The 21,984-nt window shown below is 40.9% G+C and overlaps 1 protein-coding gene across 1 annotated transcript; it reads right to left on the bottom strand.

The window, feature by feature from the left end:
• Window positions 1-11,135: 11,135 nt before the first annotated feature.
• On the bottom strand, window positions 11,136-19,702 carry lim2.1 (lens intrinsic membrane protein 2.1). Its single transcript, XM_060846947.1, has 4 exons — window positions 19,528-19,702; window positions 15,355-15,504; window positions 15,109-15,243; window positions 11,136-11,197 (listed from the first exon to the last, which is right to left on the bottom strand). Exons 1-4 carry the CDS (start codon window positions 19,700-19,702, stop codon window positions 11,136-11,138), a joined length of 522 nt encoding a protein of 173 aa, XP_060702930.1.
• Between the last annotated feature and the right edge of the window lie 2,282 nt (window positions 19,703-21,984).

Genomic DNA, 21,984 nt, shown 5'->3' with positions numbered 1-21,984 from the left:
GAAATTGTCCTAATGTACAGCTTGTCAATGCCGTCAGAGTAGAGAATAAGAGGTAAGCTGCTTTATTGTCTATCTCATCAAGTGGAACGCCTGTTGTTGAGCTTTCGGAGCACAGCACCCTCCCCCTAACCTAACCCCCTTTCTCCCAAGCGACACAGACTTTGAAAGGAGCTTCTGCGATTAGTAACAACTGCTTATCTGGGCCTGTTGGTGAACTCCAGTGCAACAGGCAGCCGTAACGGTAGCTGATTCCTTTATTGTCACTGTGCTGACACTTCACACAGGTTTAAATACAACGGTTACAGGAGGAGCTCTTGAGGCACAGTGGTAGTGATCCTACCTCTGAGCCAGCAGACTTACACTCACAGTCCAATTGTTTACAGAAGTGTGCAATAACAACTCCGAACAGGTTGATCACACAGGATCTAGAATAGTTGCATTTTTTTTACTAAGCTTACATCATTGATAAAGATTACAGTTCAATGTTAAGGTATTTACCCAAACATCTAGATCTCAATTCGGGAGTTGCTATCAATACTCTGATCAAGACGCACTATTCTGAGTACCACAGATAAAACAGATTGTTCAATTAATCCGCTAGTTTCCTGTCACCTTCACAGCCCTAAAATATCCGGATCATTGATCCAGTGGATTTGTCTGCTCAGCGTTTTCTAAATGATGATCTGAACGTCTCGGGTCCACGTTTCCTTTTGGAAGGCAAGTTATTTAGGGAAGGCCACAAAATGCCTCTAAACAATCCAGTTCACGGTTTGGCAAAATATATGAGGCTTGTGAGGATTCAATTTCTTGAGTCCACACTTTGCACATCGATCTCAACGGGATTTTGTAACATCAAATCTCCAAAGCAACAATGGGACACCGCACGGCCTAGAGCTACCCGGGGAGAGATCGTTCCTCTAACTGGAACTTCTGAAAAGCTGAGGCGGAATTGCAAAAGAGGAGGCAAAGTAACGGCTTTTACACATTGAATGTGGAGTTTCACAGTGCTCCACTTAACCTCCAATGGGTGTGAAAGGTGAATTCTTCACTTGGGGTAAGCTGGGTGCTGTCAAGTGTCAAAAGGTCAGGATTAACTTATTTGCCAGAGTGTAAGCTAATTACTAATTGCTGAATGATACATCTGCTGTCGACTTGCATGGAAGCAGAATACAGCACGCCAGTGACAAACCATTGGAGCATTCCCAGGATTTGTTGAGTGTTTTCTGCAGAGGAAGCAGCTGGGGTTTTTCTTTTCGTTCACTCTGACCTAGAGTAGTACATTTGGAATCTTGTTGTTAAATGGGGACATTTATGTAACTAACGTGAACTTTGGCTATGTTCGTGAACACCTTCTGAAATGTAGCGGTTTTTTTTGGAATGGAGAAGTCAGCAACGCAATAGGAAATCGATACAATTCACACAATACAGCAGAAAGGAGCGAATCTTATTTCTGTCCTGCTCCAGTACCTGTCGGTATAATATAGATCCTTTTTTTATTTGTTAGTTAAAACCCAGCCAGTTGTAAAGCTGAATGCAGAATGCATTTTTTTTTCAGGAGAATAAAGACCAATCTTCCCCAATTTCTTGAAATCCGAAAACTCGAAAATCTTCAGGAACCGTTTTGGAAATGAATTCAGCAACAGGAGAGGAACAAACAGACAAAGAAGCAAGGGGGAGTACTAAGCGTGGTTTGAGGGTCCCTGTGGTGACTTTTCAAGTTTGGCTGCGACTCAGGCGTCGCTGCAAAACCCTCCAGCAATGCACCCAACTGCTTCGTCAAAGAGGCACCGAGCTCCATACCGACTGTGCTCAGAATGGGGTTTTGTTACAGTAGCACCTTAACTGGGAGGAAGGGGCAGAGCCAGGGGCATTGCATATAGATGGCCGGGCACCCGTCGGGGGAACATCAGGCGAAGGCGCCGAAATGATGAGGAAAGCTTAAATTAAAAATGGTTATTCTCTGAGATGTATAAATTGAGATTATTGAGCAACAACACATTACTGCGGAAACTCTCCCAGCACTCGGGCGGGTTTCACACGCGGACAAAAATGTAACTTGTTTCTGAATCGGAATACCGTGTATCAGAATTTCACAACAGCAAGGATACACAAAACAATGCAAATCCAAGGCAATACAAACTGTGCTTGGTGGTTTAGCCCTGGTCAGTAAGTGTCAGTGCCTTTGAAACGCAGCGATGTTGCAGGAAAACGATTCAAGATTGCAGATTAAACGAGGCAACAATGTGAAATTTTACCTTTAAAGTTGCTGCTCTTCAAAAACCGATCTTTTAAACCAATTTACCACGAAACAGCCCATTTTATTATAGTTTTTTTTGTTAAATAAACCACCTCTATCATTGTTGATTGACCTATCTTGTTATTTCCCCTGCACTATTTGATTCATATAATTGTCGGTCCTGTCTTGAATCGGGAAAAAGAACAAGCGATGTCGACATGAATGTTTGATTCTTTAATTTTCGACAATGAATACTTAAAATTCAGTTTAATGGTACGTTTCAATACTTTATCCGCTAGTAATCTCTCGTGCATCATTTTAAATGTTCCTTTAGGTGTGACAGCTGATCGACACTATTATCAAGGTGAAAAATACGAGTAATTCCCTTTACCTTGTTGGAATTCTACTTTGAACCGCCGGATTCTAGTTCAGGTGAAATACTTACGCATTGCAAACTTATTAGATGCTAACCACAGTCTGACCTCGTTGTGACGGCCAACTGTCTCAGCTTAAAATGGAGCATTTCAGTAAATATACGACTTTACTCAAACTCACTTCTTAGAATTTGAATTTCAGCAAGGACTTTAGGACAAGGAGTATTCCCAATCAGAGTGACCATCAGTAAGTCTTGTGTGTTGCGCCATGGTAGTAAACGTTTGTATTCTCCATATACTTGACCCCTCGCTTCAGCCACCACCCCCCTGCGCGCTCCCCCTCCCCGCTTCCCCCACGCTCAATCCCACCGGGCAGCCGTAGGCACATCATAAGAGGCACTGACACTTCTCAAGGTTTGAAAGAATGCTACAAATGTTGTAGCGAAGGAAAACCAGAAAGCACATTTTAAAACTTTAACGTTTTGTTGATGAGGTGGCCCTGTTAAAATGCCATAAATAAGGCAAAAAATGAGGGAAAAAAGTGAATTTAATTCATTGCAATAACCTCTGCAGTGAACTAGAGTGGGGTACAAGCCTGTGATACGAAGCATCTGAAGGTTGGGATGAATTTCACTTTTACAGATGTTGTCCCTGCAGAATGATAAAGGCAAAGTGTGAATGACAGACGTACAGTGAGTGGAAGAAGGTCCAATTTAGTAAATTGCATAATAATAACCCACCTTAAGTAATTTTGTTTGATAAAATCTGGAGTATATTTAAAAATCAATATAACCATGTATCAAAAAATCTGAACAGCAGATATTTTAAAATCAATGAAATTAAAGATTAGTGAAACTGTCAGTGAAACACTGTCTGGTTGCGCCTTAACAGTCACCTTTCCCACCAGCAAAATCTCTGTCCTCTTTTTCACTATTGTTTCTTTGGAACAAATATAGACTTAATTTTGTGCTTCATTTTTACTGAAGTTATTCTATAAAAGATATATATTTGATGCATCCCAAGTGGTTGGAGATCTGATGAACTATAATTGTTTTAAATTTGTATTTATTAGTAAAGGAATGCCAGGCAGAGGGCAAAATGTAGAAGTGCACACTATGAGGTTTAAATTATACAACACAATAAAATTGCTGGCTTGAACTAGATATTGCTTAACCATTTTCCATTACACTCCTCAGGACAACTGCAATAATTCAAACTTCAAATGATCCCAACATCCGTTCTCTAGGAGAAAAGAAGATTCTGATTAGGTTGGTCATATGGTTATTATTGCTCAAGCTATGGCAGTGGAGAATACAAATCAACACAAATATAGCAGGTAGACTTTTCAAAGTATAAAATACAAGAAGAAAGAACTTACATATACATGATTAGGATAATCATGAGCTAAATGTGTGTTCATGGGTTTGAGTTCCCCAAAAAATCAGTGAATATTGCAGTCCTCCTGTAATTCACACTCAAGGCTTTGGGGTTGTTTGAATGGCTCAACTGTTAAATTTTTAAACATGGGTAACTTAGACAATTCAATTTTCAATTTCTACTCAGGTTGGAGGTGTATTTACAATGCAGCAACTTTGCACTTATTAATGACAAGATTTGCTTGCACTGCAACAGCTGCACTTCAAAAGCACCTCATTATTGTGAAAATGATAAGATAAATAACAACAATGGCACTCCAGTATATGTCCACATATAATCTTTGTGCCATATTTACCAATAGATTGCAATTAATATAGTGGCAAGAATCAAGTATGAGAGCACCAGTGATCCATCCTCAGAATCCAATATACTGAGCTCAGATACCCTTCTGAATCTAAGGATAACTCAGACTTTATTCTATCCTACTAACAGGGCATAATTCAAACGGGGGCATTTGAAATGAGAAGGTAATATACTAACACATTGAATCTTGGCATCCCTTTTTTAAATAAAATTCAATAGGTCTTATTGTTGTGACAACAAGGCTCAGGTGTTAGACAAATGCTGTGGCAAGTCCAGTTCAGAAGAAGAGTTTTGCCAGAAACATTGATTTTCCTGCTCCTTAGATGCTGCCTGACTTGCTGTGCTTTTCCAGCAATACACTCTTGGCTCTAATCTCCAGCGTCTGCAGTGCTCACTTTCTCCGAGTTCAGTTTCTGGTCAATGGTATCTCCCCGGATATTGATAGTTGGGGATTCAATCACCTGGTAAGGCCATTAAATGTCTAGATACTGTCTTTTTGGAGATCATCGTTGAATTGTATTTGTGTAACGTGAATGCTACTTGCCATTTGTCAGCCAAAATCTGGAATTTGGCTGCATTTGGACATGGACAACTTCATTATCTGAGGCGTCACAAGTGTTACTGAATGTTGTGTAGTAATTAGCAAACATCCCCACTTCTGTCCTTTTGCTAAATGAAAGGTTATTGATGAAGCAGCTGAAAATGGTTAGGCCTAGGACACTGCCCTGAAGCACTCCAGAGCTGACATGACTGATCTACAACAACTGCACTCATTACCCTTTGTGCCAGGTATGAAATTAATCATGAGAATCGATTGCTCATGCCCGAAACATCGATTCTCCTGCTCCTTGAATGCTGCCTGACCTGTTGTGCTTTTCCAGCAACACATTTTCAGCTCTGATCTCCAGCATCTGCTGTACTCACTTTCTCCTAGATGACTTTAATCATGGAAAGTATTATCCTGGTTCCCATTGTTTCCAGTTTTGGTTGGGCTCCTTGATACCACTTGGTAAGAAATGGCCTTGATGTCAATGTCACCTCACCTCACCTTTGGAATTAAGCTCTTTTTATTTTGTTTTTGGATTAAGGCTGTTAATGAAGTTCAGAGTTGAGTGGCCCTGGCAGAATCCAAGCTTAGCATAAGTGGGAAGGTTATTGCTGAGCAGATGCTGTTGATAGAGCTGTCAATGTTCCCTTCCTTCACTTTTTACAGATGATCAGGAGTAAACTGATGGCATAGTAATTGGCTGGATCGAATTTCTCTTGCCTTTTGTTTCTAGGGTATACCAAGGCAATTTTTCATTGTCAGGTTGATACCATTGATGTCGCTGCATTGGAATGTCTTGGCCAGGGACACAGAAGCTTTTGGAGCACAGACTTTCAGTACTATTGCCAGAATGTGTAGGAGTTCACAGTTTTTTGGCATGTTTCTTGATATCACATCAAGGGGATTGAATTTGCTGAAGTTTGGCATCTGTGTTGCTGGACACCTCCAGAGGAAAGAGAGATGGAACATTTGCTTAGCACTTCTGGCTTAGATGATTGTATATGCTTGTGTGTTGGATTGAGGATGGGGCTATTTGTGGAGTCTCCTCCTCCAGTGAGCTGTTTAATTGTCCATCACCATTCACACCTGGATGTGGCAGGACTGCATAGCTTAGATCTAATCCTTTGATTGTGCAATCATTACCTATATCACTTGCTGCAAATGCTGTTTGGCACACAGGTCATCCTACACTGTACCTTCACCAAGTTGTCATCTCATTTTTTCATATGCCTGGTGCTGCTCCTTGCATGTCCTCTTGACTCCAAATTGATGATAGCGGTTGAGTGGAGGACATACTGGGCCATGAGACTCCTATATGTGTCTGAATGGTGCTCCTGATCGTCCACAGCCATTCAGCACTGTGATACTAGCACAAACACAATGGGAAATATTTTCAATTTGAAGCATTTGCAGTTTGGTCAAGATGACATCATGTATGGTTTTCCCTATTTTTGGTTCCCTTACTATCTAACACAGACTCTGACTAGCAACGATGTCCTTCAGGATTCAACCAGCTTGGTCAGTCTTCGCAATGGACAATGAGGTTCCCCCACCTAGAATACTTTCTATGCAATGACATGCTCCATGATTCCACCATATGATGCTCAACATGGAGCATATCGATTCATCAGTCACCCATGTTTGACATGATGCCATGAGATTTTATGGGGTCCACAGTCAATGTTGAAGAATTCTAGAGCAACTTTAAATTTAGAGATACGGACACTTTTCAGATTCAAAAGACTGCTAAAAGGTTGTAGTGAAGGAAAATCAGACAACACATTTTAAAACTTTAATATGTGCACTGTTGTATGTTTTGTTGGTGATTTGATACTGTAAAAAATGCAATAAATAAGGCAGAAAATGAGGGAAAAGATATTCATGCAATAAATCATGCAATAACCTCTGCATTGAGCCAGAGTGAGGTACAAGCCTATAATATGAAGCATCTGAATGTTGGGATGAGTTTCAGTTTTACAGAAGCTGTCACGGCAGATATCCTGTCCTCCTAACTGTAACTCTATACTGCTACTTTTGCTAGGCTTTTCTATAGGATCCCGACAATATGGAAATATACCCTTCAGCCCAACAGGTCCACACTGACGCTCTGAAGAGGAACCCACCCAGACCAATTCCCCTGCCTTATTACTCCACATTTACTCCTGACTAATGAACCTAATCTACACATCCCTGGACACTATGGACAACTTAGTATGGTCAATTCACCTAACCTACACATCTTTGGACTGTAGGAGGAAACTGCAGCACCCAGAGGAAACCCATGCAGACATGGGGAGAATGTGGAATTGACAGTTGCCCAAGACTGGAACCGAGCCCAGGTCCCTCGTGCTGTGAGGCAGCAGTGCTAACCACTGAGCCACTGTGCTGCCCCTTTTTTGCCAGCATTTCCCAAAGCCCATTCTCCTGGTACCATTAGAGGTAAATTTATATTCAGTTTTATGGTCTGATCCTTTGCGAATACAAGTAGGATAGCAGATTGAATGAGATTGGGGACTACAGGTAGGTTTTGAGACATGGCTATTTATGTGATGGACAAGGAGTGTATTTGCCATGTCGGCTGCTGGGGTCTGGTGCAGCTAGTGTTAAGTTGTCTTCTTGACTGTGTGTGTGTGTGTGTGTGTGTGTGTGTGTGTATGTTCCTCAGAATGAGGATAACTCTTGTTCATGGGCAGTTATGCTGCTACAACCATATGGTTATGAGTGACTTGCTCTTACTAGAAGAGAGTGAGGACTGTAGATCAGAATCAAAAACTGTGGCACTGGAAAACCAAAGCTGGTCAGGCAGCATCTGAGGAGCAGAAGAGTCAATGTTTTGAGCATAAGCTCTTCATCAGGAATGTGGGCTCACATTCTTGATAAAGAGCTTATGCTCAAAACGTCACTTCTCTCACTCTTACTGCCTGACATAGCCATACTGGAAAGATTTGCAGATTAATAATCAAAGGCTTGGCCCCATTATGATATAGCAGCTTCTCCAGTAACAGTTTATCCTAAGTTTTCTTGACACTTTGAAAACACTAAGTCAGATTTTAAGGCACTTGACCTTCTGTCATTTCTTACTAATAAGAACAAGATGGTGTGTGAGGAGAACCTTTATGGAACAGGATTCCATCTCTTGTTCCCTCTAGCTGTAAATTTCCACTTCAAGCACTCTCTTTCCTTCTTGAGTTGAATTCCAAATACAGCTCATGTTGTATTGCATTGTAATAGCACAATGATTGTGTTAGAGGGTGCTCCATTCCAGTTGGTGCAGTCAATTTGGAATGTTGACCTGTATGAGAATGCTAAATAAGCAAGGAATAACCATGAAATCTAATATTGAAGCAAGAATTACATGTGTTTTTGTAATTATCCTTACATATTTATATCGTATTAATCTATGTATATTTGTTAGCAGTGAGCTAAGAATGAATAGTTGTTTTGTTCATAATATTCCGCATTATTAGTGGTTATTGTTATCATTCTTTTCTGATTTCTCTGGCATTAACAGTGAATGTGAAAATTATAGAACAAGCGTCTGTTCAAAACGAATCCCACAGATGCTGGTTACTCAATATAAAGGAAAAGCAGGCTGACAATTCCAAATAGTTATCTGTGTTATCTTCAGAATCTCTTAGCTTCGCCTTTCATCAATTTATTGGAAAAATAGCTTGGGATTTATACTTGTGTATAGCTTTTCAGAAAAGATGCACTCTTAATTTCCTTTCAAATGTGTCAACTTGACTAATTCTATTCATTTGATAAAGCCCTATTATGTCAGAACAGCCATACAACTATCAATGGATGAAGTTCAGAGTATTTGAATCTGACAGCAGTTTCAAAAAATTGAGCTGAACATAATTTTAACCATTAATTTCTGTAACTACATTAATCCTACCACAGCTTAACTATCGTTAGGTCAGTGATTACACTCCATGTGTTAAAAATCAATAAAATGTAAATCATTGCAAGCACAGTAGTACATTTAATTGTAAGCAGCACAATATATTAGCATGAGCTGACCGTCACTTCATAACAGGAGACTGCTCAGTGTTTATGATGGCAGATATGTTTTAAACAATTGCTGCACAGAGTATATTGAAAGACAAATCTGCATTCAATGTTAAGCTGGCAAAGAAGTATACAGTAGTTCTCCCTAAGTAGCAGGTTAGTTTTGTTTTCCTCTGCAGTGGTCTGGGATATATCTGTGATCAGCTTCTTTGGTTTCCTTGATGTACACTCTTGTTGGCCTCAGCATTCTTGCAGTCTTATGTCTCAGTTATGTTGCACCAATATTGGGCACATTTCTGACATCATTGTCAATGGGCGGCCAGTACAATTAAAGCAAATTTAGGAAACAATTTGAATCTGCAATTTTTGTTGTAAAATCAGAGCTCAATCAATTGTTTGGACATGGTAAGATAAATTGCATAATAGAAATACATTCACAATAGATAACAGTGAGGAAATTAATTTTTTTGCCCTGAACATTGACATTTTGATCACAAGGGAACATTTTTTGCTTGCATCAGTATTCTGTATTCAAAGGAATTGGGAATTTTCTTTAGGTTGAGTAACTAAGGGTGGTTTAATCCACTGCAAATTTAGACTGTAAGAGTGAATATTGGGAGCCAAGGTCCCCCAGGATATCAATGTAATGACAATGGAATGGAAACAGTTAAACCTTTTGAAATTCAATGGATGACAGAAACTAAGGAAAATAATTTGGTGCACTGGATGTTGTTTTTAAATTAATGTGACATGAAGTAAATTCATATATAATTTGTACTAAAAAGCCTGTAATTTAAGATGTAGATTGTAGTTATCTCCATCATTATATCACATTGAAAGTAGCTCAGGTGAACATTGAAGAACATAAGGCAGTTGTCTGATTGCTTTGTTGTGTATCATATGTCTACAGTAATTATCTAGAGGACATGAGCACATTTCCCAAGAAAGTAGCTTGATAATTTGAATTCAGTTTTGAAAAATCGGATTTAAGACTAAAACGCGGGTATGGATAAAAGCGCCCTGCAGCTGTTGGATTGTTACTAAGACTGACTGGTTCCCTAATTTCTTTTGAAAATTAAGTCAGTCATTCATCTATATTTTAAGTGGACAGGTAGGAGGCTGGAAGAACACTGCAAGCCAGACATTATCAGGAGGTAGAGAAGTCGACCTTTCAGGTGGAACCCTTCTTCAGGACTGGGGGTGGGTGTAGGGGGAGCTGCAGATAAATGGGGTGGCAGGGGCAGGGTGGTGAAGTGGGGATAGATGAAGACAGGCAGAGAGTATTGTTGGCCAATGGGAGGAATGAATCTAGTAGGTGGCAGGTTGGAGAGGAAGGGAAGGGGAGAGGCTGGGAAGGGAGTTAGGGGGGTGGGGGGGGGGGAAGAGTGATTATTTGAAATTGGGGAACTCAATGCTGAGTCCTCCAAGATGTAGGCAGCCCAGGCGGAAGTTCTGGTGTTGTTCCTCCAATTTGTGATTTGCTGCCTGGCTTGATGTGTTTTTCCAGCCTCCTGCCTGTCGACTTTGGATTCCAACATCTGCAATTTTTTTTTGTCTCTATTCATCTCTATTTTGGCTGATATGTGACTCCACTCTTGCAGCACTGTGGTTCATGTTTTTCCCCCTTCTGAAGTGACCTAGAATATCATGCATTGTGTCAAATTTCTACACCATGTCCTTAGAGCAGCCAGGAATGGGCAATAAATGCCAACCTTGCCAATGTGCCTGCATCCTTTGAATGATTATACATAGATATAAAAGTTCACAAAAATGATTTATCAAGACTAAAGTAGAAGGTTATGTTTTCACAATATTAGTAGATGTTCAAGCAACTTTTATTAGGTGAAACAAAATGAGAGCAATTGAATTAATTTCAATGTTTGCCCACTTCAGCTATATTTAAAAAGTTAGTAAATAGATATATTTTGTGTGCAAGGCATTGAAAACTGGATAACCTTTCCTTGTGAGGAAATTCACACAACATCCTTGAAACTATGGCAGAATATATTCATGCCTTGATAAACTTTGAATTCTCAAAAGCTCTAATGAGAAAATCTACAGCCAAGTTCTGAAAGCATATTTGGAAGTTATTTTAATTTCTGTCTATATTTCACTAGATAGCATTCTGAGGAGAATGAAAAGAATACCACTTCATAGTATTGGGTCTCCTTGCATCATGATGGTCCAATACATAACTCAGTTTCGTGAGATGATTCGATTTTGGAGATTAGCGAGAATTTGAGCTTTGTGGGCTCTCATGCATACGATAGGCACACATGTAGAAGATACCTAGGAAAGAAGTGAAGAAATATACTTATGTTTTACCATCAGTTCAGTACAATAGAAAGTGTGAATATGAAATGATTTAAAAATAATCCAAAGTGGACTGTCTTCTCTTTCAAGTTTGGTAGTTAGACATATCGCTGTTCTGCCATTCTCACGAATCTTTACCATCCACCCAACCCCCAACTATAGCATAAATGCTGCCCCCTCCATGCTTCATTTCAGCTCTGATGTAGAGTCATTGAGACACGGAACATTAGATTACTCTCTGGCCATGGATACTGCCTGATCTGCTGTGATCTTCATCATTTGTTGTTTTCACTCATGCAATTGTGAAAGAATGATGGTGGTATATTGGTAATATTACTAATAATCCAGAGATCAGAGTCGTGTTCTGAAGCCATGAGTTCAGATCTGCTCAACAGAGCTCATGGTATTAAAGTCTGGAATTGAAAGCTAGTCTTAGTAAAGGTATTCACAAAACAATCACTGCTTGTTATAAATACCCTTTAGGGAAGGAATCTGCAATTCTTATCCTACATGTGTCTCCACTGCCACAGTAGTATGGGTGGATCTTAACTGCTAACTGAAAAGGAGAATGTGATATCTCCCTTTCCCATATAGTCAGCAGAAGGCAATGAGGTGCTCAGCAGCCAACTGATCCCTATAAGTTTCTAATTCAGTATGTGGATGTGCCTACTAGAGAAGGTGCAAAACTTGGGAAATAAGGCAGTGCAGGTAACTGAGGTGTCAGTGGGGGAGCATTTTGGGGCCAGCGACCATAATTCTATTGGATTTAAAATAATGATGGAACAGGATAGACCAGATCTAAAAGTTGATGTTTAAATTGGAGAAAGGTCAATTTTGATGACATTAGGCAAGAACTTTCGAAAGCTGATTGGGCACAGATGTTCGCAGGTAAAGGGAGGGCTGGAAGATTGGAAGCTTTCAGAAATGAGATAACGAGAATCCAGAGAAACTATGTTCATGTTAGGGTGAAAGGAAAGGCTGGTAGATATAGGGAATGCTGGATGACTAAAGAAATTGAGGGTTTGGTTAAGAAAAAGAAGGAAGCATATGTAAGGTATAGACTGGATAGATCGAGTGAATCCTTAGAGAAGTATAAGGGAAGTAGGAGTATATTTAAGAGGAAAATCAGGAGGGCAAAATGGGGACATGAGATAGTTTTGGCAAATAGAATTATGGAGAATCCAAAGTGCTTTTACAAACACATTGAGGACAAAAGGGTAACTAGGGAGAGAATAGGGCCCCTCAAAGATCAGTAAGGCGGCCTTTGTGTGGAGCCACAGAAAATGGGGGAGATACTAAATGAGTATTTTGCATCAGTATTTACTGTGGCAGAGCGAGTGCGCCGATTACCAGTGCAATGTCAGAGCGAATGGGCTGATGTCCGGTGCAGCAGAGCAGGCTGGCCGATTATTGGTGCAGCAGAACGAGTTGGCTGATTACTGGTGCGGTGGCAGAGCAAGCTGGCCGATTACCAGTGTGGCGGAGCAAGTGGGCCAATTACCGGTACGGCAGAGTGAATGAGCAGATTACTGGTGTGACGGCAGAGCGAGCGGCCTGAGGTATAATGGCATCCAAGCAAGTCCTGGACTGAGGGCCACGTGAGGCAGCATGGCCTTGTGCCCTGGGACCAGCAGGTACTGACTCATGTTGGGGAGAAACTGGAACTTAAGTACTTTATAGTCACTTCTATTCTCATTCTGGACCTCTAAACTCAGTTTGCATGCTCACCTTTTTAAAAATCCCTGTAATAACACTTAAAGTATCTGTAACTAGGTACTCTGTAACTAAAATGGCACAGAGAGGCAACATTACAAACTTCTGAGTGCATGTGACAATAAAGGCTATTCTATTCTGTTCTATTCAATTCCATTCTAGGCTGGACTAATATTCTCTGGAAGTTAGAAGAGTAAAAGGTGACTTGATTGAAACATTTGAAAGTCTCAAGACGACTGACAAGGAAGGTGGGGAGAGTTATTCGGGTTAAATATTTCCTTTGATGGGAGACTTTCCAATGAGGGGCCAATGTTTAAAAATTAGGAGTTGCTATTTAAAATAGAGACAGGCTGAAATCTTTTCTCTTTGAAAGACTGTTTGGGAATCTCTTTTTAAAAAAGAGGAAGAAGCAGAGTCTTTGAATTTTTGAAGGGTTGACAGTTTCTTGTGAAACAGGGGGCTGAAAGGTAATCAAGGCTAGGCAGGAATGTGGATTTGAGATTACAATCAAATCAGTCATGATGGTCTGATCAATGGAGCAGGCTTGAGAGGCTGAAATGCCAACTCCTATTCCTAAATTTTGTGTATTCATAATGTATCCATAAGTTCCATTGCCTCCTTGATCTATGCACTTACTGATCCCAGCTTCCCCACAGGAATTCACTGCTTCTCTCTAAGAGCGCATTGCCATTGAAATGCCTCTCACGAGTGCGGCAGACCCAGCAATGACTGCCCGTAGAGCTACTGAGTCGAGAGTGTGATGCTGGAAAAGCATAGCAGGTCAGGCAGCATCCGAGGAGCAGGAAAATCAGCATTTTGAGCATAAGCCCTGCATCAGGAAATCTCTCACTTCATTTCTGATGAAGGGCTTTTGTCCGAAACGTCAATTTTCCTGCTTCTTGGATGCTGCTTGACCTGCTGTGCTTTTCCAGCGCCACACTCTCAAGTCTAATCTCCAGCATTGGCAGTCCTCACGTTCGCCCAGTAATGCGACTGATGCTGAAGAGCCATCAGGCCTATGGCTGGTGCTGGCAGTGACAATATGATTCTAGTATTTTACCACCCAGGACTTTCTCCTGCTTGCAGCCTTGACTTCCAGATAAATGACAAAATTCAATCCAACAAACCTGAAAGTGACCAAGACATTACAAAGCAGCTGCAGTGTTGTGGAAAAAACCATTGTGTTTGTTAATACCCTTCAGAGAAACATGGAGCTTACAAAATGTATCAACACTGCTTGATTTAACCAACATTTGGAGTACTGGAGAAAGTGTGGAGACTGCAAAGTATTCTTGCAAAGGGACTTCTGTTAACAGGAAGGAAGCCAGAGATCCGAACTCAGCTATGATCATTCCAATCTTTTTTCTGGCTTTTCTTGGTTCTCCGGGTCAATCACAGCCTTCATACCAAATTTTCCAGTTCACAGTCTGTCACATTGAGGAAGGAAATCTCTCACTTCATTTCGGTTTGACTAAGGGAGTGAAGCGGACCTGAACATTTTTGGTTTTAACAGATTGGTTAAATCCATACTGATGGATCCATACCAACCTGCCAGTCCAGTTTACTAGCTCAGAAAGCAATACATTGCCATATCATGTCTTGTTATCCATCTTTATGTCATTGTTGGTGCCCTACTATTTTAGGAAGTAGCAAAAAGAAGAGGAAACTTTGGTGAGAATGATTTCTTTGTGTCTGTTGTTATTTAGAGATTTGATTCTAACAAGCCTTTTTCAAAAAAGTTCACTGTTGAAGCTCTCCCTATATATATCCAGTGTAGAATTGTGCCATTCACGTCAGAAAGTCTCCAATGTCCATTCTTTGTCAATTTAACTGATTTCAGCTGGTTGGCGTACCTCCATACTTTGGGAGGTAAGATCTAGTCAGAGCTGCTTCTCCTGGTGGTGATATTTTATCTACATAGACTGTTTGGTCAGATGAAGGGTAGATTTGGCTGTGGCATTCTTTTGCTGGTGAAAGAATATACCACACTCACACAGCTTAGCTCCTACATGAGAAAGAAGGAACAATAGAATGCAGTTTTAATGTGAAACATTAACCTTAATTCAAGGGTGATTTTGCTTTTGATAATCCATTGTAACACTATTCGCACAGAGAGGGAGAGAAGCTGCACAGATGGTTCAGAAGTTCTTCTCTTACAGAAGACAATGTCTTACCTGCAAAGAAGTTGAGCACCACAGCCACCCATCCAACGATATAAGACCAAGAGAAGCGCCAATGGCCATACCGTTTACCATAATAGTTCACGGTGACAGCTGTGTAAATGGCCATGGCTAGCAACACAAACAAACCTGCCACATAAAAAACAGGAGAGGCATAATGAGGCTAACAGTTAAGACATATTGAAGAAAATTAAATGGTTTCATGGGTCTATGATGCTTGAAATCATTCACAGTACTTACATGAAATAAAATACAATACACCTGCAGCGAACGTCTTATCAAATTTGTTGAAAGAAGAGTACTGCATAAATGCCATGATGCCAATAATGATGCCAATGATGCCCGCCAGGAGGGACAAGATCATAAATGCTCGTGTGGCATCCCAGTAAGCTGGAATAAACCAAGAAAGACAAAAGAAAGTGTTAGTTAATTATCATTATACATCAGAATAAAATCTATTTAAATACCATAACCATTAGTGGCAAAAGGCTGAAATAAACCAAAGATTTCATTGTCAGTTTACAGACCGGTTATTTACAAATCTATTGAAATGGATGGCTTTTGACCCCCATTAAACTATCAAGTGAATTAATGATAGTTCATGATAATGTTAGAAATTTTACCATGTTAATACAATTGCATGCCTCGACAGTTAGACAGTGCAAGCAAAACACCTCTGATAACACCAGAGCCTGAACATGCTTCAACTATTATAATAAAATGTTGAAAGATATTGATTTCAACAAGCAACATTCTCCAGAAAGTGATTGTTTCATCTGATTGTAAACTCTGGAAGGGTCGTCAGCCTGAAATTTAACTCTGTTTCTTTTCTCAGAAGCTGCCTGGCTTGCTGAGTATTTCTAGCTTTTTCTGTATTATCATTAATTTGGATAAATAGCAATTTACTGTGATCCATTAGTAAAAATAGGTCCACTTAATAATATAAAAAAATTAGAAACGCAAGTAAATTGTTATCCACTAGATGTATATTTGTAAGTTAAGCAGTGAATTTATTGTGCTTTAATTCCTCTATTCTTCTATTCTTTGCCAATTAAAACTGTTTCAATCCACAGTAGAATTATTTTATTGTGTTGAACTACAGGCACATATTCACACAACACTGAATGACTCCGATCTTCTGAGAAGTGACAATCATTGTTAGAATGCCGCACTATTTGGAAATTCCCCAGAGATAATGCATCTCAGCATTTCCTCCAGGACCTCCAAAGCTTGTTTTTTTCCAGAAATGTGGAGCACCTTCTCCATCTGGAAACAATGTTTTAGTGGAATAGAGTCTGGAAGAGTCAGGATATACCGCTTGCTGCAGGAATTGGTGCCATATTGTACATCCAAATGTCCAGTTCTTGAATATTAGTGAATAGATGAGTGAATGGGTAGGTGAGTGGGTAAGTTGGTAGGATGGCTGAGGTAGGTAGGAGGGTGTGATGAATGGATAGGTGGGTGAAAAAGGTAGGTGCTGAAATGGTGTGTGAGGTGAGTGAGGTGGCTTAATGGTTTGAGACAGTAGACAGATGAATACTTCGGTAAGGTGGTGGGCTGGGTTGGGAAGTTGGCTGTGCAGTCAGGGGGAGCACTTATTATGGGTTAATCATGGTGGGAGGTGGAGGTGGAGGTTGAGGTTCAGTAGGTGGAGGAGTAATTGTCTCAGGGAGTTACTAAGGATTACAGGGTTGTGTCAGGGTGGGTGTAATTGGGTAGATGGGGAAAGAATTGACAGGGATTTGTCCATTTGGGTCAACTAGGTAGCAGGCTGATGGGATGGAAGGTGTGATCATCAGGCCACTGTGACTGATCTGGATGTCAATTCTGGGGCTATCAAGAAGTTATACTTGATTATTTTCTGTCTAACATTTCATGGGTAAGTATTCAGATAAAAGCATTGGAACAATCTGAAGTCTCCGACTCTATGTCAGAACTGGAAATGTTTATAGAGGAGACTTCAGAGCAAGGCCGCAAAGATAATTGAAACTTCCCAGGCAATTCCCACACAGTTTTGCAAATGTCTAATACCTAACTTCAGAAATATGTCCAGTCTAGGAGACCTGAAGAATTGACCTATTAGTCAGACAGTTCTCAGCATTTTAACATAGACCTTTCTTTCAAAGAACATGGACTTCAAGCAAGGCATTCAACAAGGCTTGGCATGGTAGGCTGGTTAGTAAGGTTAAGCACAGTAAGGACCAGCATCTACGGTCCTTACTTTTTCCTGACTGGTAAGGTTTGACCACGTGAAATCTGAGAGGAGTTAGCCACTTGAATAAAAAATTGTCTTGACGGTAGGAGACAGAGGGTAGTGGTAGGAAATTGCTTTTCGGACTGGAGGCCTGTGATCAGTGGTGTAACACAAGCTGTGTCCGCTGCTTTTTGTCATTTATGTAAATGGTCTCAGTGTGAATATAAGAGACATGGTTAGTTTGCAGATGGTACTAAAATTGGACAGTGAAGCAGGTTACCTCAGAGTACAACGGGACCTTGATCAGATAGGCCAATGGGATGAGGAATGGCAGATGGAGCTTAATTTAGATAAATATGAGCTGTTATATTTTGACAAGGCAAACCAGGTCAGAATTTATATAGTTAAAGATAGGCCCTAAGGAGTATTGGTGAACAAAGAGACCTAAGGGTACAGGTACATAGTTCCTTGAAAGTGGAGTTGTAGGTAGACGGGATGACACGCTTGTCTTCATTAGACATTGCAATGACTGTAGTAATTCGGGCATCATGTTGCAGCTGTACAGGATGTTGGTGAGGCCACTTTTAGAATACTGCATTCAATTCTAACTTCCCTGCTATATGTAACATGTTGTTAAACTTGAAAGAGTTCAGAAAAGATTTACAAGGGTTTTGCCGGGACTGGATGGCTTGAGCTACAATGAGAGGTTGGAGCCTTTTTACTCTGGAGCATTGGAGGCTGCGATGTGACCTTATAGAAGTTTGTAAAATCATAAGGAACGTGAATAGTTTGAATAACCAAGGTCTTTTTCCCAGGATAGGTAGAGGGCAAAAGTTTAAGATGAGAGGGGAAAGATTTAAAAGGCACCTGAGCGGTAACCTTTTCAAGTAGAGAGTGGTGTGTGTATGGAATGAGCTATCAGAGGAATATTGGAGGCTGGTACAATGACAACACTTAAGTTATCTGGATGAATGTACGAATATGGAATATAAATATGGTTTAGAGGAATATGGGCCAAATGCTAGTAAATGGGACTAAGGCAGATTGGGATGTCTAATTGGCACAGATGAGTTGGACTGAAGGTTCTGGTTCCATGCTGTATAACTCTCTGACTCCCTAACTGATCAAATTCAAAGGCTGAGCTGAAAATCTAAATGGTCAGGGCTGTACAGATAATTTGATAGGGAAAAGAGAGAATGAAGTTCAAGCAATGTGATGTTGGCAAGTCAGTATTTGAACAGGAAAACTTTAATTTTGGATGTAATGCCTTTCTGATGAAGAGTCAAATGCAAAATATCACCTGACATGTATACACTATGATGTGTATCTGTGTAAATAATTTGCTGGTTGAACAAAGTGGGGACTGATTGTGATTTTCTGCAAATATCTATGTGTGCAAAATTGGATATTGGGAAATGGATAATAATGTACTTTAAGATATAAATATTGATTTCACTGATTAATGTATTGCAGCATTATATATAAGTTATGAAAAAATACTATGTTTAATGTTCATCTTGATGTCTTACCTTCATATTTTGAAATTGTTCTGTCTCTCCTAATCTTCTTTTGCATTGCACCCACTAGACGCCCCTTCTCTCTTTGTAAATCTCACATACTTTCTTTTCTTTCTCTGTGTCTATTTGCTTGTCTTCAATTATCTTTTTTTTAATGTGTTTTGCATCTCTACATAATTGTTGAATACAATTAAGTGATGACACCTTGACTGATACAGTGGGCTTGATAGACCAAGCATATCTCCAGTCCTGTTTGTACGTTCATCTCTGTGTGTTTTCTATCTCTTTTTAAATATGCATCCTACTCAGTGTGACTACCTTTGAAACAATTTTAAAGATATAACTCAAGTAGTATATTATTTGTGATCAGCACACTTTGAAACTGAAACTGGTACACGCTTTGGACTGTAGCCTTTATCAACCAGACCAGCAGGAATGCTGTAATTATGTTATATTGACTCACAAAACAATCACCTTCTAAAAATGTCCTGTCTTGTTTGAGAAGCTTAAAGTAACCTGAACACAAACTGCCATTCTTTATGTACAAACAAAATCTCAAATATCCATGAGTAGTATTCAATGACCCTTCTACTTCAGCACAAATCCTTGGTAGATTTAAGAAATGCATTTATGGCATTCCTAAGTTGGTGTATTCATTTGCTTTACTACAAACTTATTCTTGTCTGCTTTTGATCTCCTTACCAACGCTGTCAGTGTGCAGATAGCATTTTCCTGGCACACAATATCTCCATAATCCCTGGTGCATAAAACTGCCAGAATGGCGGTATTGCATCCAGTAATCCGTTGCTGTGGAAACAACTAGTAGGATATTGCCCACACCAGCACAGAACAAGCCTCCTCCCATGAAACTGTACATTTTTGTTTTGGAGATGCAACCTATGAGAGGAAGTAGAAAACAAAAGGTACAGTTTGTTATTAACTTTATATATTTTGGGTGATTTCAATTTCCACAAATGTCAGCAAGTTAATTGTGCATGTAGCAAATTCCTTTAGTGTGTTCAATACTTTGTTGCAATGAAAAATAGTATTTCTCTTGGTTTCATAGAATATTATCCACTTTTCCTAACCATTAGAGCTCTGAGCATATCAAGGGTAACCCTTTGTGTCCTGATTCCTTTCTGCAACTGTCAAAGTATATGCTGGCTTTGAAATATTGGGGTTTGCCCCCAAAGTATCACAAAGTCAAGGGCTGGAGTAATTATTGTTGTCAGTATAGACACATTACCTGGTATTGAAACCAGGCCTCGGGGATATTGCTGTCTGGCTACAAAATTGATGAGAGATGGGTGTTGCATCCTTTTTGGAAAGTGTCCCACAGGAATTTAAGTGACAGGCATGGAAATCCCATTAACAGAGACCTACCAGCAAATCTGTCAGCCGCGCACCACAGGAAATGCCACCCTGACCCCAATGTTAACTGAAGGTTATGCATTCAGCTAAGGACAAGAGATTGGATTTCCAAAGATTGCCTTGGTTTCTAATGCCAGGTCCCTCAAGCAAGCACAATGTGTCTTTGAATGAGGGATCCCCACCTCTATCCAGCACAACCATCTGGTTGCCTGTAAGCAATCCTACTAGGGCTCGCTGTTTGGCCTGGATGCAAGGTGATTGCCCTTCCTGCTGTCAGTTAAATACCAAAAGCGATAGGAAATGACTCTTAAATTGCCCATAAACTCCTTCTTTGAACCGTCAACCAAAGTGGTTGAGGTGGCCATGGGAACCCGATGGGTCTCAGCTATGCCTGCCCCTTTGTCAGCTACGTTGAAGAGTCTCTCTTCAGTACGTACACACGCATTGTGCCCCAACTCTTCCGACATTATGTCAATGACTGCATCGGTGCAAAGTTCTGTACTCAGGCTCAACTGGAGCAGTTCATTGGCTTTGCCCAGAACTTCCACCCCGCCCTCAAATTCATTTGGTTCATCTTGGCCACCTCCCTCCCCTTTCTTGACCTCTCCATTTGCATCTCCAGTGGCAGTCTCTAGATGGACGTTTTCTATAAACCCACAGACACCCATAATTACCTGGACTACACCTCCTCCCACCCAGTATTCTGCAAGAACACCATCCTGTTCTCCCAATTCTTCCACCTCAACTGCATCTGTTTGGACGAAGAGACATTTCCATTCCAGATGTCCACCTATTTTGAACAACTTTCCTCCCTCTGTTAACCAGATAGCCCTTCACCACACCACTTCCATTCCCCATTCCACTGCTCTAAACATCTCCTCCCTAATGCAATAAAGACAGAATCCCTCTTGTCCCTACCTACTACCCTACTAGTCTCCACATTCAAAACATCATCCTTAAACACTTCCGCCAACTCCAATTAGACCACACCACCAAGAACACCTGCCCCTCCCCACCCCTCTCGGCTTTTTGCAAGGACCATTCCGTTTGCCAGCCCTTGGTGTGTGCCACTTGCCCCCAATCTCCCGAATCCTCAGGTACCTTCCCCGGAACAGGAAAAGATGCAAAACCTATCGGTACCCCACCTCCCTCACCTCCATCCAGGGCCCTCAAACAGTCCTTCCAGGTGATACAGAGGTTCACCTGCCTCTCTTCCAACTTAATTTACTGCATCAGCCTCACCTGATGTGGTCTTCTTTACATTGGGGAGACCGAACCTAAACTTAGGGAGTAGTTCGCTCAGCATCTCAACGGGGCTTATAGGGGCCGACCGGACCTCCCACTTACCACCCATTTTAATTCCCCTTCCCACTCCCTTTCCGACATGACCATCCTTGGCCTCCTCCATTGCCACAATGAACCAACCATAAATTGGAGGAACAACACCTCATCTTCCTCCTGGCAGCCGACAGCACGGAGGACTCAATATTGAGTTCTCCAATTTCAAAAACCTCCCTTTCCATCCCCAGACTCCTTTCCCAGCTCCTGCCCCTCTCTTCCACTCCTCCCAGCCACCTACCGGATTCCTCCCATTGACCAACCAGGTCATACCCTCCACCTGTCTTCACCTATCCCCGCTTCACCACCCTCCCTCCATCTGCAACTCCTCCTACACCAACCCCCAGTCCTGAAGAACGGTTACACCTGAAATGTCGACTTCTCCACCTCCTGATGCTGCCTGGCTTGCTGTGTTCTTCCAGCCTCCTGCCTGCCTACTTTGGATTCCAG

This window comes from Hemiscyllium ocellatum, chromosome 29 (assembly GCF_020745735.1).
Source record: "Hemiscyllium ocellatum isolate sHemOce1 chromosome 29, sHemOce1.pat.X.cur, whole genome shotgun sequence".
In the NCBI taxonomy this organism is placed as follows: domain Eukaryota; kingdom Metazoa; phylum Chordata; class Chondrichthyes; order Orectolobiformes; family Hemiscylliidae; genus Hemiscyllium; species Hemiscyllium ocellatum.
This window is presented reverse-complemented; position numbering and strand designations above follow the sequence as displayed.